Genomic DNA, 26,687 nt, shown 5'->3' on the forward strand with positions numbered 1-26,687 from the left:
TCCTTTTCGCTCAGCGCTCTTGATTGCTTCTGCTGTCCCCCGCTATGTTCGGCAGGCGTCCGGGGCCCCGCTGCAGTTGTAAGCCGCTCACGGTTGGCGTCCCTCCCGCAGATCTCGCTGCCGCCAACGGTCCGTATCCTTGTTACAATGTTTATGAACGGCAGGGAGCCACGCAAAACTCCAGATGCCTGTCGTCCGTGACGTGGCAACTGTGTCCCCATATGGCGGTCGCTTTGCCTACTGAAACTCCGGTGAGCTGCCACATTGTTGCTATAAGTAAATATCCAGAGCAAGCCTTGCATGCACAGCGTTGCGCGTCCTGTGGCAGCTACCTTCCTTAGTTTTCCACCGCCGTTCAGCTGCATTCGGTCCTTCCTGAGGCCGCGGGTGCGATCTCTTTATTGTCCGCCATCTTGGCGACAATGTATCCACGCGGCTGCATTCTCAAAGTTCTATTTTCTCCCGAGTGCCAGATACGATTCACTTGATTTCCGAGCTTGCTGTAGGGTTCCTATTCAGACACCCATAACTTTGTTTCTGGAGCGCAAGAAGTGTTTTTCAGGCATAATTTTTAGGATCAGTGTCGGATCATCAGGAGCTGCACGAGAAGGCACTGTCATGCATGCTGGACGTGGTCCTACCTCCTACGCTCGTAGAACAGCTAGACCGTTATATTCCAAATGGCGGTTGTTCGACACGTTGCCGGGAAAACGACGTTTGCACTTTTCACGTCGCTAACTCACGTGTATTCTGCTTCATCACGTGAACTACGGCATTACGTATTTAAGCAGCGTGGAAACTTCACTCGCTGCTTCTGATCGAATCATTTGGCGTTGTGTAGCTGAACCTCCGGTCTGCATCCTTGCAGGTTACTACAGCTACCTTTTGGCCTTCTATAGCGTGTTTTCCGCCACACGCTGATTCCTGGAGCTGTTTGGTTGCGTGTAAATCCACACGTTGTCTTCAAACGCGGCCGGCCTGGGCTGCGTGAATCCTGTTCGCGTGTAATTCCACACGCGCACGCTATCTTCAAACGCGGCTGGCCTGGGCTGCGTGAATCCTGTTCGCGTGTAATTCCGCACGCGCACGCTATCTTCAAACGCGGCTGGCCTGGGCTGCGTGAATCCTGTTCGCGTGTAAATCCACACGCGCACGCTATCTTCAAGCACTGCTGGCCTGGACTGCGTGAATCCTGCTCGCGTGTAAATCCACACGCGCACGCTATCTTCAAGCACTGCTGGCCTGGACTGCGTGAATCCTGCTCGCGTGTAAATCCACACGCACACGCTATCTTCAAGTACGGCTGGCCTGGACTGCGTGAATCCTGATCGCGTGTAAATCCACACGCGTATGCTATCTTCAAGGGCTGCTGGCCTGGACTGCCTGAATCCTAATCGCGTGTAAATCCACACGCACACGCTCTTTTCTTCGCGGCTGTCCAGAACCGCGTGTACTTTGTTTATACCTTAAAAGGAGCGCTATTTCCAACTCTTGCACCTGTGTTATTAACAGGGGGATTGATTAATTTCTATACTTTACACTACGTGGGAAGGAAGCTTTTCAAGGATAATTGGAAGGTGACAGTGAACAGTACTTTGGACGCTATCCTGTGGTGCATCAACCCGGTATCTAGCGTGAGCCTCGTTCCGTTCGGGATAAGTCTCCCTTACTAATCTTCCCTTCCTTGTCGTTTGTTCTACCTTGGATTCCGCAAGAGACTCTTCTGGATTCATCTGCCCTAGACTCAAGGTCAGTGTGTGCATTCATGACATTTCCTATTCCATCATACCCAGGTTGGGGCAGTTATTCATGATACTTTATTTTGTTGTAGGCTGACTTCTTATACCTTACCCACGCCCTTTCCAGTGATCCATCGCTCTGCCTGTTTTACCAGTCAGAGAGTTGTATCATTTGGAAGGTCTTAACTTGACTTCACAACTATCAAAACGCGTGAACAGGGATCCGGAAGACCCTACCACCTGTATCCTTTTAAGTACCGTATCCTTTTCAGTTAATACTTTGGTGCTTTCTGACAGAATCAGAAGCCATGGAGGGTACGGATCCTTTAGCTGTTTTGACTCAGTTGATCAGCGATTTGAGAAATGAAATGGTTACGGCACAGGACATGTTACGGCACCGTATGGACGTTATGCAAGACGCCATGCACGGTAGTCCTCAGGGAGCACAGGTTCCAATGGCCACTGCATCTGGATCTGGGACTATGACACCCCCACAGGAAACTATTAATGTGGTTATGCCCACTCAGTTTCCCTTGGCCCCTCCGGAACGGTTCACTGGTGATCCCAAAACCTATAGAACCTTCGTTAATCAGTGCCGACTCCATTTTCTTTGCCGTCCTACATCTTTTCCTGACCTAACCACAAAAGCAGCATTCGTGCTTTCCCATTTAGGGGGCACAGCTGCTGCTTGGGCTAACCCTTTGTTGGAAACAAATAGCCCTTTGTTGTACGACTGTGACGATCTCTTGGCTGCTATGAATAAAGTCTTTGACATGCGTTATGCTACTCAAGCCATGGATCTGGAGTTACTTAATCTACAACAAGGCAATCAACCTCTTTTGCCTTACATTGCCCGGTTCAATCAACTAACGGCCGAAACTCAATGGCCTGACGGCAAGAAAACGGCTGTTTTCTACAAGGGTCTTTCAGAAGAACTGAAAGATGCCTTGTCTACAGTTCCGGTGGTTCCTACGGGATTCACAGAGTTGCTTGATTTGGTTTTACAAATCGATGCCCGAAGGAATGCTCGGAAAGGAGAGAAAAAGCCCTTCATGCAAGCCTCGGGGCGTTCAGAGACACCGGCAGTCCTCTCGAACGACCCCGAACCCATGCAGATTGGCGTCGTGAGAGGCCGATTGTCCAATGCAGAACGAGAGAACCGAAGAAAGAACCATTTATGTATGTATTGCGGTTCATCCGAGCATTTATTGGCGACATGTCCTAAAAAACCCATCAAGCGTTCGGGAAACGCCAAAACTCGACAATAGCAGGAGTCCCTATGTCGAGTGTTTCATCGGACTCCAGTACCATTCCTAAACACGCACCCGTAATTGTTGAGGTGACGTTACGTTGTGGGGAACGAGAATTGGTTTCCAAGGCCATGGTTGATTCCGGAGCCACCAACAATTACATAGACATCACATATGCCAAGAACTGTTCCATACCCCTTGTAAACAAAAACAAACCTGAAACGGTTAATACCGTGGACGGATCTGTTTTGACTTCGGGTATGGTAACCCAGGAGACGGTATCTGTTCAGATGACATTATCGAATAATCATTCGGAAGAAATCATCTTCGATGTCATAGCTGCTCCGCAGTACGAGATCATACTTGGTCTTGCATGGTTAACCCTTCATAATCCCGCCGTTGACTGGGTTTCGGGATTGCTCCAGTATCCTTCGATTCATTGCAATGAACATTGCTTTACCAGTCAGGAGGTGTCAAACAAGCAACACATATTGGCCTCTATGGTGGGAGCTTCGACTATCAGCGTGGTACATCAAAGCGACGCTACCATACCATGCGAATACGCTGAGTATGCCGATGTCTTTGACAAGGGCCAGGCAGAACAATTGCCTCCCCATCGACAGTACGACTGTCCTATTGAACTGATTCCTGGTGCCAAAATCCCTACAGGTCGTTTATATTCACTGACCCCAAAAGAAGACGTTGTGTTGAAAGAATACATTGACAAAGCTTTAGCGATGGGTTTCATACGGCCATCACAATCACCTGCTGCGTCTCCTCTATTCTTTGTTCCGAAGAAAGAGGGAGATCTAAGGCCTTGTATTGATTACAGGGCACTTAACGACATTACCATAAAAAACCAATATCCTTTACCACTGATAAACGTTCTATTGGATCAATTAGGTACCTCCAGTTACTTCACCAAATTGGACTTGCGAGGAGCATACAATTTAGTTTGCATTCGTGAAGGCGACGAATGGAAGACCGCTTTCAAGACACGGTATGGTCTTTACGAGTATTTGGTGATGCCTTTTGGTCTGTGCAACGCTCACGCCACTTTTCAATTCTTCATGAATGATATATTCAGGGACATAATGGACCAGTTTGTGGTGATTTATCTGGATGACAGTCTGATCTATTCATCATCTTTTTCGGAACACGTCAAACACGTATCTACAGTCCTACAAAGACTCAGGGAGAACCTTCTTTATGTGAAAGCCGAGAAATGCGTCTTTCATTCACAGGAAGTGGAATTCCTGGGCTATGACATTACCAATCTAGGTGCTCGAATGAGCCGTTCCAAGGTGAAGGCCATATTGAATTGGCCGATTCCGCACAATGTCAAGTCATTACAGTCTTTCTTGGGCTTTGCGAATTTTTATCGCAAATTTATTCATTCCTTCTCCAAAACAGTAGCTCCTTTGACGGCCTTAACTAGTTCTAAAGTTCCTTTCTGTTGGAACCCAAATGCCCAAGCATCATTCGAAAAGTTGAAAGAGGCATTTACCACTGCACCCGTGCTTCAACATCCAGATCCAGATCGCCAGTTTATCGTTGAAGCGGATGCATCCAGTGTCGCTACTGGAGCGGTACTCTCACAAGTTTGCACAGAAACCAAGGAGGAGCACCCAGTGGCTTTCTTCTCTCGCAAACTTACCCCATATGAACGGAACTACACCGTCACTGAGCGGGAACTGCTGGCTATCAAGGATGCCTTCCGAGAATGGCGTCACCATCTTCTTGGGGCCAAACATCAGGTGTTAGTGTACTCTGACCATAGAAATCTTCAAGCATTCAAATCCATGAAATGCCTTACGGCCCGACAGGCCAGATGGCATGTCTTTTTTGCCCCATACGATTTCCAGGTCACATATCGTCCTGCCCGAGAACACGTTAAGTCGGACGCATTGTCCCGTATGAGTGAAGAGGCGAAGGAAGAAGCACAAGTACAGAATCAGTTGTTGGCAGATCATGTAATATGTAGTTGTTCTGTTCAACCATCCTTAAAAACCGAAGTACAAGAGTGGGTGAAAAATCATCCACAAGTTATCCAGGATATGAATCTGGACGTACATAACGGTTTACCATTCACACAAGGAGTGCTCTACCTACCGACGTCTTCAACGCGGAATAAAGCCCTCAAGTGGAATCATGATTCCTTGATCGCAGCTCATCCTGGACGGAAGAAGACACTAGAACTACTCAAAAGATGGTGCTGGTGGCCGTCCATGTCAAAAGACGTCATAGATCATGTATCTACTTGTTCTGTATGCATCCAATGTAAAAACACTGCTGGTAAACCAGTGGGTTTACTCCGGTCCCTACCTGTCCCTAACAAACCATGGGACATGATATCTATGGACTTTGTGGTAGAACTCCCACCAAACCAGGAGTTCGATACCATATGGGTTGTAGTGGATTATTTCACTAAATTGGCTCTTTTTGTTCCCTGTATTGGTTTACCAACCGCTGCTGTTCTGGCTAACCTATTCATCCAACATATTTTTCGTTTCTTTGGTCTACCGTCAGTAATCATTACAGACAGGGGCTCACAGTTTGCGTCACGCTTTTGGAGAGCACTAACCTCTGCATTACTGATTGATGATAGGATGTCCAGTGCTTATCACCCTCAAACTGATGGACAGACCGAAAGAGTCAACTGCACTATGGAACAATATCTGCGGTGTCTGTGTCTGCAGTACAAATCGGATTGGCTCACGGTCCTGCCGGCAGCTGAATTCGCCTATAACAACTCCTATCATAGTGCCATAGGCACTTCACCGTTCTATGCGCTTTATGGACAGCACCCTCGATCAATACCTTTGGATTCCAGCTTGTCTTTGGATACTCCTGCCGCAGGCCGTACCTTTCGTGATCTGAAGAAATTACAGTGGAAAGTGAAGCAGCAATTGGAGCAGGCTAAAAGACGCGACAAGTTCTATGCCGATGCTCATAGAATACCCGCACCCGTCTACAAGGCTGGTATGAAAGTATGGCTGTCCTCTAAGCACTTGAGAATTCCTGGCAAAAAGAAATTATTGCCTAAATACATTGGTCCGTATATAGTGCTCCAAGTAATTAATCCGGCTGCTGTCCGTCTGGCTTTGCCACAACGATGGCGAGTGCATCCCGTATTCCACGTGTCACTCATTAAGCCATGTTCTGAAGCTACTAGATTGCCTGTACGGCCTGTTGCTATTTCTGTGCGGGGTTCGGATGAATACGAGGTACAGGACATACTGGATATGAGACTACGTTCTGGTAGGCCGTTTTATCTGGTGGACTGGAAGGGCTATGGTCCCGAAGATAGATCCTGGGAACCTCTTTCTAATATTCATGCTCCTGCTTTATTGAAGCGTTTTCACACGAGAAGGGGAGAGGTTGCCCCTTTGGGGGATGGCACTGTCATGCATGCTGGACGTGGTCCTACCTCCTACGCTCGTAGAACAGCTAGACCGTTCTATTCCAAATGGCGGTTGTTCGACACGTTGCCGGGAAAACGACGTTTGCACTTTTCACGTCGCTAACTCACGTGTATTCTGCTTTGTCACGTGAACTACGGCATTACGTATTTAAGCAGCGTGGAAACTTCACTCGCTGCTTCTGATCGAATCATTTGGCGTTGTGTAGCTGAACCTCCGGTCTGCATCCTTGCAGGTTACTACAGCTACCTTTTGGCCTTCTATAGCGTGTTTTCCGCCACACGCTGATTCCTGGAGCTGTTTGGTTGCGTGTAAATCCACACGTTGTCTTCAAACGCGGCCGGCCTGGGCTGCGTGAATCCTGTTCGCGTGTAATTCCACACGCGCACGCTATCTTCAAACGCGGCTGGCCTGGGCTGCGTGAATCCTGTTCGCGTGTAATTCCGCACGCGCACGCTATCTTCAAACGCGGCTGGCCTGGGCTGCGTGAATCCTGTTCGCGTGTAAATCCACACGCGCACGCTATCTTCAAGCGCTGCTGGCCTGGACTGCGTGAATCCTGCTCGCGTGTAAATCCACACGCGCACGCTATCTTCAAGCGCTGCTGGCCTGGACTGCGTGAATCCTGCTCGCGTGTAAATCCACACGCACACGCTATTTTCAAGTACGGCTGGCCTGGACTGCGTGAATCCTGATCGCGTGTAAATCCACACGCGTATGCTATCTTCAAGCGCTGCTGGCCTGGACTGCCTGAATCCTAATCGCGTGTAAATCCACACGCACGCGCTCTTTTCTTCGCGGCTGTCCAGAACCGCGTGTACTTTGTTTATACCTTAAAAGGAGCGCTATTTCCAACTCCTGCACCTGTGTTATTAACAGGGGGATTGATTAATTTCTATACTTTACACTACGTGGGAAGGAAGCTTTTCAAGGATAATTGGAAGGTGACAGTGAACAGTACTTTAGACGCTATCCTGTGGTGCATCAACCCGGTATCTAGCGTGAGCCTCGTTCCGTTCGGGATAAGTCTCCCTTACTAATCTTCCCTTCCTTGTCGTTTGTTCTACCTTGGATTCCGCAAGAGACTCTTCTGGATTCATCTGCCCTAGACTCAAGGTCAGTGTGTGCATTCATGACATTTCCTATTCCATCATACCCAGGTTGGGGCAGTTATTCATGATACTTTATTTTGTTCTAGGCTGACTTCTTATACCTTACCCACGCCCTTTCCAGTGATCCATCGCTCTGCCTGTTTTACCAGTCAGAGAGTTGTATCATTTGGAAGGTCTTAACTTGACTTCACAACTATCAAAACGCGTGAACAGGGATCCGGAAGACCCTACCACCTGTATCCTTTTAAGTACCGTATCCTTTTCAGTTAATACTTTGGTGCTTTCTGACAGGCACGTCCTATTTCATGGCTAGTTAGCCACACCCCTCGCTTGAATGCACACATGTTGGCAGCAGCAGCTCCACACATTGCGTGGACACACTGCATAATACACTGGCAAGCCCTGAGTTCCAGGACCATCAACACAGAATTTTTGGCTGCATTGAGTTCTGTTGTGAATATGATTACTGACAACACAACACAACCCACAAAAGCATGTCTCTTTGCTATTCTGTTGCATGTCTCTTTGCTATTCTGTAGCATTTCTCTTTGCTATTCTGCAGCATGTCTCTTTGCTGTTCCGCAGCATGTCTCTTCGCTATTCTATAGCGTGTCTGTTGGCTATTCTGTGGCACGTCTATTTGCTATTCTGTAGCATGTATCCTTTCTATTCTCTAGCATGTCTCTTTGCTATTCTGTAGCATGTCTCTTTGCTATTCTGTAGCATGTCTCTTTACTATTCTGTAGCACATCTATTTTCTATTCTGTAGCACGTCTCTTTGCTATTCTCTAGCATGTTTCTTTCCTATTCTGTAGCTTGTCTCTTTGCCATTCTGTAGCATGTCTGTTTGCTATACTGTAGCATGTCTGTTTGCTATTCTGTAGCACGTCTGTTTGCTATTCTGGAGCATTTCTCATTGCTATTCTGTAGCATGTCTGTTTGCTATTCTGTAGCATGTCTCGTTGCTACTCTGTAGCACATCTCTTTGCTATTCTCTAGCACGTCTCTTTGCTATTTTGTGGCACTTATCTTTTCTATTCTGTAGCATGTCTCTTTGCTATTCTGTAGCATCTCTTTGCTAGTCTGTAGCACGTCTCTGCTATTCTCTAGCATGTCTCTTTGCTATTTTCTAGCATGTCTCTTTGCTATTCTCTAGCATGTCTCTTTGCTATTCTGTAGCACGTCTCTTTGCTATTCTGTAGCATGTCTCTTTGCTAGTCTGCGTGCCGAAAGGGGGGCTGAGCATGGTGGTTTGCTCTTGACACAGGAGCGGGACAACTATCCAGAGCAGGAGTGCTGGAGAAATGAGCAAGTTCTTTATTGCGCAGCAGTAAAGCACTCCAGCTCTACAGGGCCTGCTGACCTGTGCTTTTGGCACACCTTGCAGACATTTTTGACAAACTGAATTTGCTAAATAAGTTCTTGGATGGGCGTCAATTGCATTTTAACTATGAATACAGCATATTTTTGCTTTTAGGAGAAAGCTGGATGTCTGGAAAACAGGAACTGCAACTGGGGTGATAGTTCCATTCCTGTGCATATCCCAACCAATTGTGGAAACCGAAAATACCACCTGTCGGAAGTATCGGGGCCAACCTCAAGTCACCTGCCTTCACTCGGAACACGTTTTGATAACGTTTTGATAATGAACTTCACTGAAGAAAGTGCTGTGTCAGCCAACTGAAGAGGGGAGGTCGAAATCTACCCCCGCTTCCACTTATCCCAAATGACCCGAAAGAAGAACAGAAAGAATTATGACCGCACTCACCATTCTGCACCAGTTCACAATGCCCCCATGAGTGACAAATCTGCTGAAAGGTACCCACTCCGTCAACCCTACAACCCAGGAGCAGTACAAACCTTTCCCAGAGTAAATGATGAGCCCCTGAATGCTGTTAAAGACACCTCAATTGACAGACTTGACTAAAAGCGCCAAGAAGGCAGACTCAATGTCATTAGAGACCTCATGATATAGCAGCATTAGACATGAAGAACACGTGCCAACAGCACATCGGACACAATCATACATACTCGAAGAAGATACATTTACACCCTGCCATTGTTTTATTATTGTTTTCATTAGTCTGACCGCAGCAACGCAGAAACTGCAAGATGCAAGAGTTCCTGTTTAAAAGCTTGCAAATGCTTACATTGCAAATAACCCTATGGAAATGCAGAAGCGCCATAACGGACTAATCCATGCACTATAAAATAGCACACTGGGAACGGGTGCAGAATGGTGCGTGCAATCTTGGTTCTTTCTGTTCTTCTTCCAGGTCATTTGTCTGGGGGTGGGGTGGGGGAGCAGGGGTAGATTTCGGCCTTCCCTCTTCACAACATTTCTGGCTGAGCCAGTGGGGCATCTACCAGTTCACACTCAGCAGGTGCTGATTGAACTTCAGGGCGACGGAGCACAGGAATGTGAATTTAAGGTTGTGACTTTGGGCTGCAGATCAGCTCATGCTATCCAACATTGTCACTGTGAGCTGTCGATCCCTCTTACCTTTTGGGTCTAACTACTTGAGTGAGATAGGGTTTCCACCACTTGAGGTTTAGTTTCGTTTAGATTAGTTTTGTTTATTTATGTGTATGGCGCTGCAAGCCCGCGGGAATCTAGCTGCATTTCTTACATGGAAGGTTACAGATGGTACAGTGACATGAATAAAGTTAACACAGAATGCAAAGAGTACATTTGAGCGAAAGAAAAAGAAAGAAATGTACAGAATGTACATAATTACGGGAGTGCATTTTTTTATACATTACAATATAAACATTTGACTGAGATTAAATAAATATTACAGAGTTTACAGGCAAATCGCAAGGCTGAGGGGTATCTAGGATTCTTGGGCAAGGAGCCAAGTTTTAGCATTCCTTCTGAATGAGTGGTGTTCTCGACAAGTAGCCGTATTAGAAGGGCAGTGGAAGACAACCTCGGGGTCATGGCAGTCTACCTTCAGAGGAACAGGCCCACCCGCCGCACTAGGAGGGGGTGTGCAGCGACATGTCAGACACTGTCCTGTGAATCCACTCAAGTCACTTGCTGAGAATACAAATTTGACCTACTTATTATGATAAAAAACAAAAACACTATTAACTTCCAATCTTTTAGACATTGCATTTGGGTTGGGGTGGCGGTATAATCACTCTACCTTTTTGTCCTTCTGTCTTGGAGCTTAACCCCAACAAAACAGTCCTAAAATGTTACAGCGCTTTACTCAGTGTCTGCAACATTCACCTTTCAAATTGTTGAGCACTGCATGTGAATGGGGCGGGAGGCGATGGTAAGAAAGATTTTTTTTTCCCAAAGGGGATACAGCCTAATTAGTTCAAAGACCACTGCCAGAGAACACTATCCACGCCGCCATCTTTTACTTGCTGGTGCTGATGTGTCCGATTGAAGAAAACAGTGCAAGCAACATTGGCAAGCTTGACTTTTTGTTAAAAAAAAACGAATGTAAACAGTAAAACAAAATAAACTGCAAATCATCAAATGGTTTAAATCAGTGGCCAAAGTGAGTGGGAACAGTCGGGAGCGGTGCTCCACTACTTTTATTTGTCATTGTTAACAGTTCCACTACTTTTTGCAATCATTTTCACCATTCCGGAACTGTTCTCTGTGAAGTTAAAGCCCCCTTCTTCCCTTTATCAGTTACAGCTAAACTCAAATCTGTTTCAACTTAATTGGCTGTCAACCATCATGGCTCCAACCTTTGAAAAATGTTTTGTGCATTTCTCCCTTCCTGCTTTCTCTGATCCCCCTCCGCCACCCTCCGCCGGAGCAGAGTTCCACTCATTTTTTTGGTTCACTTCAACCACTGGTTTAAATTCAAGAATCTGGTTCTTTCTTTTTACCTGACTAAATGAAAAGCCGATAAATTGCATAGGGTTAAAGCGAGAAGGAATGCCAGGCCGCAAGGGCAAAGTCCAAAAGGTGGGTAAGAAGCTGCCACTAGCAGCTCTCTCTGCCACCCTCACTCCGTGGGCACCATATGCGTTGATGCATTTATGCCAGGCATTTTCAAACTTAGCAAGGTTTGTATTTTCTCTTCAAGCTGACAAGAAACCTGGAGTAAATAAAGGAAAAATGCTGAGCAAGATGTAATGACATCACACCTAAAGACTTTCCAGTTAAGCACGCGAATCGGCTAATACTGGTAGAAGGATATCACTCTTGTGAAATTGATCTTTTTAAGTAACACAACATAAACTTTTTTCAGAAAATGCAACGTCTCCTAACACAACCATCCCAAGATGTGAAAAACAATACAAAGCGGGGAAGAGATTTCACTGAGATATTAGAAACGAGAAGAAAGCGTGCCAGACTTTTTTGTGAGAAGGGGGCAAACTCAAAGTGCAATACATTTCGGAGGGAAAGAGAGTGGCATCAACAGACGGTTAATTGGATAATGCCCAGCGGGCCGTGGTCTGCACCCTGCCGCTCTCCAGATGTTTTGGACTATGACTCCCATGACACCTTACCACTGACTATGCTGGCGGATGAGTAGTAAAATAACTTGGAGAGCCCACGGCTGCCGACCCCTGAGGTAGAGCGTTGGGCCTGTCTCTTTATTATGAGGGGCATGGGACAGAATTCGGTGCCAGTAAAGGGCAGGACAGGAGGTGTGTTTTTTAGCATCGGGTAGCTTGCAGAGGTTCAGGCTACCCAGAAAGTGACCCCAGAAATTGACTGTAGGCACCATATCAACAGGTGGATCTCTAGAGGGGTACAGGATTGCAGCATGCTTCATTCTAGGGCAGTGTTTAGGAACCCACGACTCTCCCGAAACGTTTGGCCGACAACTCCCGCGATCCGTTTACGCTGGCTACACCTACCAAGAGTTCTCAAAACATCTGTTGTTGAGCCTCCGGTTGAAAACACCAGTTCCATTGCAATTTAGGACTAGTTGGCCCCCAGGAGAACTATCAACTGGGGGCACCAGACTGTCTATACAAGCAGCAAAGGGCATTCCCTTTCCAGGGAGGCATATACCACTTTCCCGAGGGCGGTGACAATCTTGCGCCATCCCCAGATTTTGGGCCTGAACGCAGGGCAGAGAATTTGCTTACACTCAATGTATTCAATTCACAGTTGGCCTTGCTTGTGTTGGGTTACACATGCTAGGAATGGATGGGGGGAACTCGAAGACAGGCTTGAACATGACATAATTCCCTGTATAGGGTACGGTCACAATCAGAACAGTAGCTTCTCTACTTGTATTTATTGAAGAAGCTGAAGTCCTTTCGAGCAGAAATGACTTAGAAAGATGGCAATAACAGAGAGTGGAGGGTGAGCTGCCTTAACCCAGAAGCTTTGTTGGATTGAGCGACGTATGGAGCGGGCGGGAGGGGGGGGTGAAGGGGTACAAGTCACCCCCTACGTAGGCAATTCAGGACACTGTCATTTCTCGCTGCTTCCAAAGCGAATGTTTTGACGCTGCAAGGCTTCATCTCTGAGAAAACAAAGCAGAGACGCCGGCGGGGGGTTCGGGGTAGGGAGACATTTGCCTATATTCCCCCGGAAGAATTGTTACACTGCTGACTCTTAAAAAAAAGCCTTCTTCCCAGGCCATGGCGTGTCTGCTTTACAAAATAAATGGATCAAAAAGGGACGCTTGTCTTGGTCAGGAGGTGGTGTGCGAAACTGCTCACATGTACAAACAAACATGCCCAGAAATGTGCACATTTACGAAGCGGTGCAATGTTCATTGACTAACCCCTTGAGGCCCTCTTGGGAGGACTTCTTGTTTTCTCTTGTTTGTGTGGCCAGTTGTGAAAGGCATCATGAGCCGTTGTCATAAAGCATGGCAAGGGTTCCTTTCTTTGGACCTCCAGCCCGACTTTACAAGAAGGTTAAAAGGGGAAAATAAAACATGTCTAACATAAGACGTTGCTAGAAAGAAAACGGTTGCAAAAATGAATAGAGCATAACGTAGATGTTTAAACCGGAAGAGGACATTGAAGCCGAAATAAACACAGCTAGAAAAAATTCGAGAGAAGAGAAGCATGGCCCTTTACATTGCAGACACGGTTGCGCACAGGTTGGGGTTTCAACCTTCACTGGGGAAAGCCGTGGACACTGTTGTTAGAATCCGAGGGCTCATGTAGTGCAGTAGGCACCGACTCAGATGGCTACACTAATGGGGGCACTTGGAGGGGCAAACAGATGAAAAAACAGGAATGTCATTTGGGGTTGCCAGGGGTCGCAACTGCGATCCCTGAGGTCTCCCTTGCTACCCCTGTGGTCTCCCTTGTTACCCCTAAAACATGTATATATTGTTTTATTTTTAGGTGTAAGGTCCTGGGTTGTGGCCATCCCTATGTGACTATTTGTGGCTGGCTTTCTTGTTCACTTGAGTGGTGACCCTGAGTAAGAAAGAATAGGAATAACAAATAATGTGTCTTTCTGGAATTCTATACGATAATTGCTAGACTCATTAAAGGTTTACTTCAGGCACACTTCAGGGAGTGAGTCACTGATTTAGTCTGTTCTTAAACACCTCAACTCAGCCTTTCATCCTTCTGAGGTTGATAAATGGGTACCAACACAGGTTGGGTGGTATTGTATGTATATTTGTTCTATATAAAGTGCTTAAGCGTAAGTGCTATATAATAACACATAATTATCATTTGGCCTTGGACGTCTGCCTGCATTCACAGTAATTTGATAATATGGGCCTATACACACTGATCTTAATGATACATATGGTGAACCATTCTAGTATGAAATGCATGTCACATTATAGTGATATTGTAACCATATTTTTCGTACTCTATACTCAGGAACAATGCTATGTGATGTCACCTTCTATTTTGTCAAGGGGTGAAAGGTTGTGTTTCATTGCTTGTCATGATGTCACTTCAGGATGGGGTCAAATGACATAATTTCCTGTGATGTCATCTGAGGTGAAGGGTCATGTTGTGTCACTTCCACTACCCCTGGCATTTTGGTGAAATGACGTCCCTGGAAAAAACACCTCATTGTTGTCATTTGTCCATTCTCCTAGTTGAAATTAAATGTTCATGATCAAAATCTGTGACCAGGGTTACCGGTCTATGCACCGTGCTAGAACTGGGCAGCTTTCCAGTCACAATGACACTGGGGCTGGACGTATACCAATGACCAAACAGACCCCTGTCTATCGCTCTCTTCCTTTGGTTTTCTCAGTTCCAACTCGTAGCTTCCAGCCTTCAGCCATACTTGTGGGCCCATCTTGCCTACTCTTGCTCCCCTTGCTGACCTATTCTCGCAAATCATATCAGTGGTAGAAGATTCCAACAATGCCACGAGTGGTGAGTCCACGGCCTTCATGGACCCTGCCTCATTCAACAAACGCAAAGTCTACTTGAGATCTGTTGCCACAAGTATTGGTGACAGAGCATCTCACAAGGAATGTATCGCTATTTTTTAAAGTGATTTATACATATATTGTTGTATTTATTGACCTCTTGGCCGAGGCTTAGCCAGGATTGCCCAACAAGTGGTGCCTGAAGCTAACTTAGTTGGGCCCACTGCAGTGACATTAACATCTGTAATGACACAATGTACTCCTGGCTGTCGTATCCCAACTAAATATGACAGGGGGGACTGTGCCTGATGGCTGTGTCCACCCAAAGTAAACAGATCTCTGTGTATGTCCTGCGGTGAGCATAGGAAAATGTGTGCGGACTAACCTCACCCATTTTCTGGAGGTTGTTCCACCATCATTCAATTTCATATAAAATGTGAAAAAAAGCCCAAGTGAGCGAGCACCCACTGTGCGGATGGTCGAATTCCTCACACATTTATTTTGGCAGGCACAAGCCCATTGACTTTCCAGAGTAAAAGGGACTGAGTGTTTAGAAAAACTACACGTCATCAGGAGGAACAGCAATGTACATCATCCTCGCCATCCCGTGAATGTGCCTTATGGCGGATTTTACCATCTCTCCTAACTGCCCTTCTATACCGTGTGCCTCGTCATCAGACTGGGTGGACATGTTTCTCTTGTCATCACAAACCAACCTGTTGGTCCTGTGCACAGTGCCTCTTGACATTGCCATGTTTACACATTCCCTCAAGTATATCTCCTCCACCTGACGAGCGAGTCTCTTGCCTCAATGCCTGGGCTTCTCTCCCATTCCCCTTACAATGTGTGCTGTCCCTCAGCCTCGCTCTTTCCACCTCTTCTCTCCTCCCGGCTCACTCTCTCTCCCATTGATGGTTTCTTTTGAGGAAACTTCCCAGGGGGCAATTCCCCATTTCCCTTTTATTTTTTAAGTCCTCACATTGGGCCTTCTGCCTGCTGCCAAATGCTTCACATTTTCCACACTCGCTTAGTTAATACTTAGCGATTGTCTGACAACCCACTCAAATCCCAAGGGATTTCTCTGACATCTTTTGTAAGGAACACATGAGCTATTAGGACTGAAGTTTAACAAAGCAAAAGATCCTTGACCTGATCAGGCGAGTTGTCACTGATGAACACCACAGTACCCACAGAAACAGCAATATTTACTCCAGTTAAATGTGCCTCGATTCTACAGGTTCAAAACATCCCGAGCATGTACCCTTAGAAACTCGCCTGCATGACGCCCACTGCAGAGCCCCCCTCTCCTGCATTCGGCTCTCTGGGCTGCAGTGATGTCAGCCTGTCCCTGGTGTGGGTGCCTACTCTTACCTCTGCACACCCCTGTCCATTGGCTAGCTAAGAATGCACAGTGCACTAATGTGTGCTCGCCTGCGCAAGTCATTGGCTGCCTGGCCCTTTTCCGAAAGCCTAGAAAAACAGCTACACCCACCTCAGCTCCTACACAAAACCCACCGCGCAGGACTAAAACCACCTACCGCTAGGAGCTTTAACCCAGACCAGATCATTTATGGAACATGCACACAATAAAACCCACTCCTTGCCTTATCAAAGGCTCCAACTAACAGAGGGGAAGGTAACATTTAAAAACGGAACAGCTGGCCAGGTGTATGCAGAAAAAGCGCCGTGTGTGTGGTGTTACAGCGCGCAGGAGTGTCTTTGCTCACAACAGCAATGGAGCTGCCATTGCTTATAGTCCCCTCGGGGATACACGAGCCAACATCACAACAGGAAACTGCGGAGGCTAGCCACTCAGGTGTGGGTTTTTTAATGACACCCTGATATGCCATGGCCCATTGCTCGCCTTTCACCTGCACAACGCTCTTCGCTGTGCCATAAGTCACACACCACTCCGGCAGACTGAGGAGAAGTCACATGGGGCACATTTCGCACTACGTCACCAGAAAGGCAGCGGCGTTGGTGTCTGCTGTCACGGCTGTGACAGTGAGGGGGGAACAGGCAGGCCGGGCAGAGACAGCGAGAGGGGAACAGGCAGGCCGAGGAGTGACAGCGAGAGGGGAACAGGCAGGCCTAGCAGAGACAACAGGAGGGGAACAGGCAGGCCGAGCAGAGACAGCGGGAGGGCAACAGGCAGGCCTAGCAGATACAGCGGGAGGGAAACGGGTAGGCGGAGCAGAGACAGCGAGAGGGGAACAGGCAGGCCGAGCAGAGACAGCGAGAGGGGAACAGGGAGGCCGAGCAGAGACAGCGGGAGGGGAACAGGCAGGCTTAGCAGAGACAGCGGGAGGGGAACGGGTAGGTGGAGCAGAGACAGCGAGAGGGGAACAGGCAGGCCGAGCAGAGACAGCGAGAGGGGAACAGGAACGCTGAGCAGAGACAGCGGGAGGGGAACAGGCATGCTGAGCAGAGATAGCAGGAGGGGAACAGGCAGGCCGAGCAGAGAAAGTGGGAGGGGAACAGGCAGGCAGAGCAGAGGCAGCGAGAGGGGAACAGGCAGGCCGAGCAGAGGCAGCGAGAGGGGAACAGGCAGGCCGAGCAGAGACAGCGGGAGGGGAACAGGCAGGCCGAGCAGAGACAGCGGGAGGGGAATAGGCAGGCCGAGCAGAGACAGCGGGAGGGGAACAGGCAGGCCGAGCAGAGACAGAGAGAGGGGAACAGGCAGGCCGAGCAGAGGCAGCGAGAGGGTAACAGGCAGGCCGTGCAGAGACAGCGAGAGGGTAACAGGCAGGCCGAGCAGAGACAGCGGGAGGGGAACAGGCAGGTCGAGCAGAGACAGCGGGAGAGGAACAGGCAGGCCGAGCAGAGACAGCGGGAGGGGAACAGGCAGGCCGAGCAGAGACAGCGAGAGGGGAACAGGCAGGCTGTGCAGAGACAGCGGGAGGGGAACAGGCAGGCTGAGCAGAGACAGCGGGAGGGGAACAGGCAGGCCGAGCAGAGACAGCGGGAGGGGAACAGGCAGGCCGAGCAGAGACAGCGGGAGGGGAACAGGCAGGCCGAGCAGAGACAGCGGGAGGGAAACAGGCAGGCCGAGCAGAGACAGCGGGAGGGGAACAGGCAGGCCGAGCAGAGGCAGCGAGTGGGGAACAGGCAGGCCGAGCAGAGCGCTGCTTTTAAGACTAACCAGCTCGGGCAGCGGCGGCTTCCCCGGAGGGGCCAGCACCTTGTTCTGAGCAGAGAGGGGGTGCCCTCTGCATATTTGATGCCAGCAGCCCCAGCCCCCCCCCCCCCAGCCTCTTACCTTCAGATGCTGCAGCTGTAGAATCTGGTCTTCGAGCAGCTGCCGCTTGTCTTCTATCTCTGTTTGCCTCTTCCTCTTTTCCTGTAAGATGGAGACAAACACGAGAGTTCACAATGATGTCTTTGCATCCATGCTCTTGCGTTCGAAGGCTGGCATGGTGAACACCCTCCTTGCCCCCACCCCCGGAGCTTTTCCCCAGGCACTGTTCCGCTCTCTGTGTGCGAACTGCAGCCGCCTCCCCGCGTGCCTCCATCACCTGTCCACCAAGGGCATCCCACAGGGCATGCCCCACCCCCTGCGCTGGCAAGGTAGCGCGTGCGGTCTGATGCCACTGGCTTATTTGGTGCAATGAATAATAAAACAGCGGGATGTATGCACGTTTTAAATAAGTCATCGCCATTTACTTAACGAGCAACCAATAACCGTGTTTCCCCCACGTTAAGCCTGTCTTTTTTCAAAACACTGCAATGGCAGGAAACGATTCACCATCAACCAGCAAAACAAACGCACACAGGACACCAAGCATCAGCTAATTCCTGGCAGCCTCGCTCCCACTGACCCACCCATACCCCTACCTTTTCACTTGCACGGCCCAAAGTGCCAGGAGGCCATGATACATGGGCGGACTGGCCATATTACATGGGCTGACTGGCCATTAAACAGGTGGACCGGAAACATCCCTTGATAATCACGGGCTGCGTCACTGCAGCAGGTGATTACGCCTTCTCCCCCTTCGCCCCCGCTCTCGCCCCCCTCTCAAACCAAGGGCTGCCTCGACAGAGACAAAACAAAAACACACATTAGCGTAACTAATAACTTCAATTAGCCTGTAAGCCTTCCAGCAGCACGTTAATCCAAAAACCACCATTGCAAACAAATGACTAGTCATTAGTCAACCACGCGCACTCAGCCCGTGTTCACCTGCAAGAGATAGCTCACCGTGTCAGGTGCTGGCAACAACGTTCTGTGCACACAGTATCGATCATACGTGCCATCCCACAACACATGTTTTCTCCCTAGATGATAACGTGTGGTAAATCCACTGCCCTGAAGCACTATACGCGCTCAACATCCTCTAAGCGCGGACCCGGAGCTCGAACCTGTGTTGCTCTATGTCGTCTTGCTTCTAAGGCGAGCACGTGGCCCCTGAGCTATGCAGGACAACGATAGATGATCACGTCTGTTTCCTTTCATGGCCTGTGTACACTGCCCGCGCACGCTGATTGCGAGCAAAATGAGAGACCACATCTGTGGCGTTGGCCCTTTAAGGGTACGCACGCGACGGGGTGACGTTCACTCCGTCGCGTGCGCAGTTAAATAAACGGGGCGTTCCCGGTGACGACACAATCACCGGGGAGCCCACACTGGTAACACCGCTGTCTCCGTGTCTCTGTGTCACAGGGGGTGGGGGGCTCACGGACGGCGGCCCCCGGAGACCGCCAACAGTGGCGACGAGTGCCGGGATCACTTCCTGGAACAGGCGGAGACATTCGCTGGGAGCGTAGATGATCCTACGTGAACGCTCCAGCGAATTCTGACCGCGGAGAAGGAAGAGATACACGCGGCCGGCGGCCATCTTGATGAATAGGCCTCGGAGACTCACGGCTTCATAACGAAGCGTCTGTGAGCCATCCGGACATAATTTTTGGATATTTCAGCGGCGGACAGTCGCTGGAGACAGCACGTGTCAATTTCAGAATGATTCATTGACATTTTCACTGTTTTTCACCGAGTAGATGGGTAAGATTCTATGGAGGCCTGCTGAATGCACTAGGGGTCTTCCCCCCTGCTCAATTTTTGGAAACTTCATTGTCTGCCTGTTGGCTGGAGTGATACATCTGCGAGGAGTGCGCCTGGTGAGAGGCAGAATTCAAACCATCTCTGGAGGCTGACTGCTGGTGGTGAGTTGCGGCCCCATCAATTATATCTTCTGGGGTGCCTGTGCGCCATCCACCATGAGTCAAGCTGCTGCTGCTGCTGCTGCTGCTGCGCCTCCACCTGCTCCCCCGCTGAAACCACCTGGGTCACTACAGCCAATGCCTGAGTTTGATACCTCGGGTGCTCCATCAAGCCTGGGACAGAGGTGGAAGATTTGGATGGATAGGCTTGAGATGTACTTCAGGGCCACGATGGAGACAAGCGACGACAGCAAGCTGGCCACTCTCCTGTACTCTGCTGGCCCAGCAGTGCATGAGATATTTCTGTCCCTGCAGCCGGCGGATGGGTCGTTTGCGGCGGCAAAGGATGCACTCCATAATCATTTTCTGCCAATGGCCAACGCAGATTATGAACGTTTTCTCATGGGAACGGCTCGACAGAAGGATGACGAGACTCTGGATGTGTTCTATGGGCGGCTGCGGAGACTGGTGGCCCCATGTGCATGGAACGACCCTGAAGTCATGATTCGCAACCAACTCATTCAGGGGTGTGTCTCTGGGAAACTGAGGCGCCAGATATTGCGCAAGCCTGGCATCACCCTTCCTCGCATCCTAGAACTGGGAAGGTGCCACGAAGTGTCGGAATTGCGGGCGACCAGAATGGAAGCTGGTGCCCGCCCAGGCAAGGTGGAGGAGGTCTGCGCGGTCGGAAGAGGTCGTGGAGCTAGGCGCCCCATGAACACTCAGAGCCCGCGCCCGCCTGGGACGACTTCCTCGTGCCCAAAGTGTGGGTACGATCTCCCGCACCCAGCTGAATGCCCTGCGACTGGGGTTAAGTGCGGTAGGTGCGGAGGCGCGGACCACTTCGCCAGGATGTGCAGATCTGCAGCTCCCAAGGTAGTGTCTAGGGGGCCAGTTCGAGCCGGTTTCTCCCGACCCCAAAGGACGTCCAACGTTGCTCAGGTGGACCAGGGTGACGAAGGGGCCCCTCAGGAAGGGGAGGAGGAGAAAGAGGACCAGGAAAACGTCTTCTTCCTGTCCAGTGTGAGCATGCTGAAATCCCGTTCCAAGAGACAGCCCAGGTGCAACGTGCTTGTCAATGGAGACTCTGTACCAATGCTAGTGGACACCGGTGCGTCCGTGAATGTGATGGCCAGACAGCACTATGATACCATGCAGGCCCCGCCCACGCTGAGCGCACTGAGAGCATGCATATTCGCTTTCGGTGGCGATCAGCCCCTTCCTCTGGACGGCGTATTCGTGGCTGATGTTCAATATGGTGACTCACACATCCGGGCCAGATTCTATGTCACACCGGTGAGCGACAACACCCTGCTTTGCTGTGCTGCGGCTGAGGCGCTGGGAATTGTCAAATTCGCATACTCAGTGTACTTAGACGACATTCAGGTACTCCTGGCCAAACACAGCTCCCTGTTTGAAGGCATTGGACAGTTGGTGGGTGAGCCCGTCCGGCTCCACATCGATGAGTCGATCCAACCAGTGGCGCTGAAGCACCAGCGAGTTCCTTTTCATCTCAGGGATCTGGTGGATCGAGAACTGGACAATCTGGTGGGGCTGGACATCATTGAAAAGGTTGAGGGCCCCACCCCGTGGGTGTCTCCCATTGTCATTGCGCGCAAGCCAAAACAGCCAGATGCGGTGAGGATCTGTGTGGACATGCGACTCCCCAATAAGGCCATAAAGAGGGAGCGACACTTGACCCCTACCATCGATGACATCATAGCAGAACTGCAAGGGGCGAGGTTCTTTTCCAAACTGGACCTGAGAGCAGGCTATCATCAGGTGGTCCTGCATCCCGAGTCCCGCTACATCACAACCTTTACCACTCATCGAGGTCTTTAACAATACAAGAGGTTGAGCTTTGGGGTGTCTTCCGCGGCGGAGGTTTTCCAAAACATCATAAGAGGGGCACTAGCGGATCTGGATGGAGTCCTTAATATTAGCGACGACATCCTGGTGTATGCCAGGTCAGAGACGGAGCATCTGGCATGCCTGGCCAAGACCTTTGAACGCCTGCGCTCGCTGGGACTCACCCTGCACAAGGACAAGTGTGAATTTCTGAAAACAACAATCAAATTCTTTGGGTTCGTGTTTAAGGCGGATGGGGTGTCGCCGGACCCCCGCAAAGTGAGGGACATAAAGGAGGCGCGTCCGCCAGAGAATGTTGCGGAGGTGAAGAGTTTCTTGGGCATGGTTACTTACTGTGGCCGTTTCATCAGGAACCTGGCGTCCCGCTCAGAGCCGTTGAGATCGCTCACAAAGAAGTACACCACCTGGCAGTGGGGCTCCCTTGAGCAGGCGGCATTCGACGACATCAGAGGTGCCTTGGCGGCAGACGACACCATGGCGTTCTTCGATCCGAGCCTGCAGACAGAGATCGTGGTGGACGCCAGCCCATATGGACTGGGGGCAGTGCTTACACAAGTGGGGAATGACCAGGAGATTCGACCCATAGCATACGCCAGCAAGGCGCTCTCCGACACCGAGCAAAGGTACTCCCAGATTGAGAGGGTAGCCCTGGCGGTGCTGTGGGGTTGCAGACATTTTCGCCTCTACATTCTGGGGCGCCCCGTGACTGTGGTCACGGACCACAAGCCGTTGTTGCCGATCATGGCGGGCTCATCATCCCGTCCACCAGTGAGAATAGAGCGCTGGATGCTCGCCCTGCTCGAGTATGGAGTGTCGTTGACATATCGTCCAGGGGCTAACAACGTGGCAGACTACCTATCTCGACACCCAAGAGGGGACTCGCAGGAGTCTGCATCAGCGGAAGAGGCCGACGAACATATCCGCCTGGTCGTGGAGACGGCCACCCCAAACTCCATGCAGGTGGAAGAACTCGAGGTTGCATCAAAAGGCGACGAATGTTTCGCCATCCTGAGGGAAGCCATGCAGAGGGGTACCTGGAAGACGGTACTGGAGGCCATGGAACGCAGGACATGTGAAGCCAGAGTGGCCCTCGAGCAGTTATGGAGAGTGAGAGAAGAACTGACATTCTCAGAGTCAGGGCTGATACTGAGGGGTGAGAGGATCGTGGTGCCCCAGGCCAAAATTGCACAGGTCATCGCCTTGGCGCACCAGGGTCACCAAGGGGCGCCCAAAACCAAAGCTTGCCTCCGCCAGAAGGTGTGGTTCCCGGAACTCGAGCGGAAGGTGGAAGCATTTGTGGCGACGTGCGTAGGGTGCCAGGCTGCTGCACCGGCCCAGCGAGAACCGTCCATTGAAGCGATGCCCAGAGGGACCCGGCCATGGGAAGTAGTGCACGCAGACTCCGGGTCCACGTCGAGAGGTACTCACTTCCTAGTTGTGGTGGATGAGTGGTCTCGATACCCGGAGGTCGAGTTCATAGAGTCCGTCGCATTTGAGAACGTGGTGGTGGCGCTGGAGAAGATTTTCGCCACCCATGGCCTGCCCTCTGTGCTGTGCTCCGACAACGGGGCACCATTCCAAGGCGAGAGTTTTGCCGAGCTCATGAGGGAGTATGCATTCAACACCGGCGTGTAACCCCACTGTGGCCCCGGGCCAACGGGGAGGCAGAGCGCATGACGCGCACCCTCAACAAAGTGTTCAGGATCGCCCATGGAAAGGGCGAGTGCTTGCAGAGGGCCCTGTATGTCTTCCTGCGGGGATATCGAACCACACCTCACTCCTCAACAGGTGTGGCCCCGGCGGAGGCTCTCTTCCAGAGATGCCCGAGAGACGTCATACCAGAGGTGGGGGACAGGGACCCTGCCGTCACTGACAATGAACAGGTCGAAGAGGACAGACGAGTCAGGACGCAGATGGAAAACATCCAGAGGGGCCTGAGGCCCCCACACATCGCGCTGGGAGATGAGGTGCTGGTGAGGAATCGCCACCCACAAGGAAAGTTGTCCCTCACGTGTGAACCCGCTCCTCTAGATGTCGTGGCGGTCAAGGGTTCTATGGTAACAGCCTCTGACGGGACGTCATCTGTAACAAGGAATGCTTCTTTCTTCAGGAGAATCGGCGACCCGAGAGTGGACAGCCCGGACAACCGAGAGGGTGAGGGTGCCTTGGATGAAGGTGGGGGTGAAAGCCCCGCCGTGGACTCTCTGGCTAGAGGCAGACCCGGTCAAGAGACACCGGCCAGGGACGTTGGCAGGAGGTACCCCCTGAGAACAGGGCGTGGGAAACCTGACCATCTCACAGACTATGTGACGGACTGAGCTGGGGAGGCTGACTGGGGGCTAATGGTCAGGCCGTGACAGGTACCCGCGGGGGATCCAGGGTGGCTGTGAATAAATGGGGGTTTTGGAATTGACAGAGTTGTGTGCTTTATAAATGTGTGATAGTTAGTCCCTCCTGTTTCCAATTTGTTGTTATGGAAAAGGAGGAGTGTGGCGTTGGCCCTTTAAGGGTACGCACGCGACGGGGTGACGTTCACTCCGTCGCGTGCGCAGTTAAATAAACGGGGCGTTCCCGGTGACGGCACAATCACCGGGGAGCCCACACTGGTAACACCGCTGTCTCCGTGTCTCTGTGTCACGGGGGGTGGGGGGCTCACGGACGGCGGCACCCGGAGACCGCCAACAACATCCATGAATTACCCGGTGACAGAGCCATGGTAGCAAAGGGGTCAGAGGGCAGTGCTTCTGAGCACAGGGGCGTTCATGGTGATGCGTGGAGGGGGCTACTTTCAAACTTCTTCAACTCGGCTGGAGTTTCATACGGCCTGGGCTGCCGGTGACCTGCCAGTCCACCCATGGCCGTGCAAATGGTGAAAAGCTGCACTATAAGTTACAAAAAGCAGCTAAGGTAACCTCGTAGGTTCTGGGTGCACCCCAGTAGGCAAACCGTACTACATTAAGTGTCCTTTATAGAAAAAAATCAAGTTCTTTTGTAGAGCGTTTTAGTATCTCCTGCAGGCAGGTGTAATGTTGTCATTGCGCTTTCAGGTGGCGAAAGTGCAACATCTGGCCACAATCTTTCAGGGTAATCAGTGTAGGGAAATGAGAGAAAGGGGCCCTCGTTCGTGAACACTCCTGCACTAAGCTCTAGTTATCTGCTGTCGCTATTATTTTCAATGCTAGGTCACATCTGGTTCAGTTGAAGCCCACACCTATTGGTACTGTTAGAGAAAAAGTCCTGACTACCTTGCAAAGTTATGTTCCACGCTTGTTGCGGTTGGTACAGCATAGGTTTTATTTCAGTGTGGACTCATGGTCCTTGTGGTGGTCAGCCGACACGTGTTTCGCCCTCGTGGGTCTTTATCAAGGCTAGGGTCAGATTTAATTGTGTGGCACCCTGGTGGGGTTCCCTTGTGGATGATGCAGGTTTCTGTATGTTCAATTCCTGTTTCTTCAATGGGCCTGTGGCTGTGTAATGCAGTCCAGGCAGCGCGAATGCATGTCTTTTTCCAAAACATAACATTGCAAGGTAGCCATGACCTCTTCTCTAATCAGCATAGGGAGCTCCGAATCTTGCAGCTGGAAAACCTCTGGGTTTCACTTCTGCAAAAGTACTCCATCTCAGTGAATTGTGGAAGTAAACCCCAGAGCTACGTCAAGTTACCCCTGAGATCACTTGGCACAGTGCTGGGGAGCAGTTCCTCAATTCAATGAGATGTATTACTTTAGCAGAAGTGGAACCCACAGGGTTTCCAGCGGCAAAAGTCAGAGTTCCCAACACAGATTACATTGAAAGATTGTAGCTAGATGTTGCCCTGATGTTGGACTTTAGCAGTCAAAATGCACTGGCAACATTACGCCTGCCTTCTGTATGCTTCAAGATGACATGCTGACATATTAAAACACCGTACAAGAGAACCTTTGTTTATACTTCAGTTTCTCTGAATAATTGTGATTTTTTACTGTAATTGACATTTTGAACTTAGTGTAGCATGATATGACTACTGGGGTGCACCCAGGAACTAGGAGGTTGTTTTAACTGTTTCTGGTAATTTATATGTACCCCATATCATGCCTAAGGGATTTTCTGGTGAACACCAAATACTAGTGAAAGGATACTAAATTGAGATGTATGGACTAATCAGTATGCTGGTGCCAACCTCCTATACATTTGTTTTAAAAGCTGAAATATAGCAATACCCAGCAACATAACATGGCATGACCTGGCATGACGCAGCACGGGGTATGGATTGCCCAATCAAGGTCCCTCACATGAGTTTGGTTTGCTACTATTTTCCACAATAACTCAAGCAGGGCAAATATCTTTTTGCCTTATGCTTTGTCGCGCTCGTGCTCATCGGCCTTGTCATTCTATGTTTCTTTTCCTAGGGATGGCAAGAGAAAGACACTTACATATTCAATGAAAAATCTTCAGTTGAAGGGGCAGTCAAGGTACAATACACAACCCCCCCGCCCCCAAAGTCTTATAATATTTCAGGTGAGCTAGCTACACAACCATACCCCACCGCACCATGTTCTGCAGAGCTGTGTTTGGTGGACCGGTGTGCTACGCACATCAACAACATCTCCATTCTTGTCATTTAGGATGTCCTGCATGAGGCATTAGCAGTGAATTGAGCAGATGACTTTCCTATAGAATTTAAGGACCTTTGAGAGTTACCATTAGAGATGGGTGAACTCGACGGGGCTCGGCAGGCCCGGGTCACAGCTGGGGCTCTGGCGTGACCCTCCTCCCTGGTCAGTGCCAGCCCATACCAGGGACCGACCATGAGCCCCACCGACTGCCCCCGGTAAAAGAAGAAAAAGAGATGAGCGTCTGACATGCGGAAGCA

General features: G+C 50.1%; 1 protein-coding gene across 3 annotated transcripts in view; it reads right to left on the reverse strand.

The window, feature by feature from the left end:
- Nucleotides 1–26,687, reverse strand: part of PALM2AKAP2 (PALM2 and AKAP2 fusion) — a 1,039,983-nt gene that overhangs the window by 750,217 nt on the left and 263,079 nt on the right. For all 3 annotated transcript variants that reach the window (XM_069630772.1, XM_069630773.1, XM_069630774.1), the window contains exon 2: nt 18,069–18,149. In XM_069630772.1, the coding sequence (XP_069486873.1) occupies nt 18,069–18,149 (81 nt within the window). The remainder of the gene's footprint in view (nt 1–18,068; nt 18,150–26,687) is intronic.

This window comes from Ambystoma mexicanum, chromosome 6q, assembly GCF_040938575.1.
Source record: "Ambystoma mexicanum isolate Mex_15411 chromosome 6q, UKY_AmexF1_1, whole genome shotgun sequence".
In the NCBI taxonomy this organism is placed as follows: Eukaryota; Metazoa; Chordata; class Amphibia; order Caudata; family Ambystomatidae; genus Ambystoma; species Ambystoma mexicanum.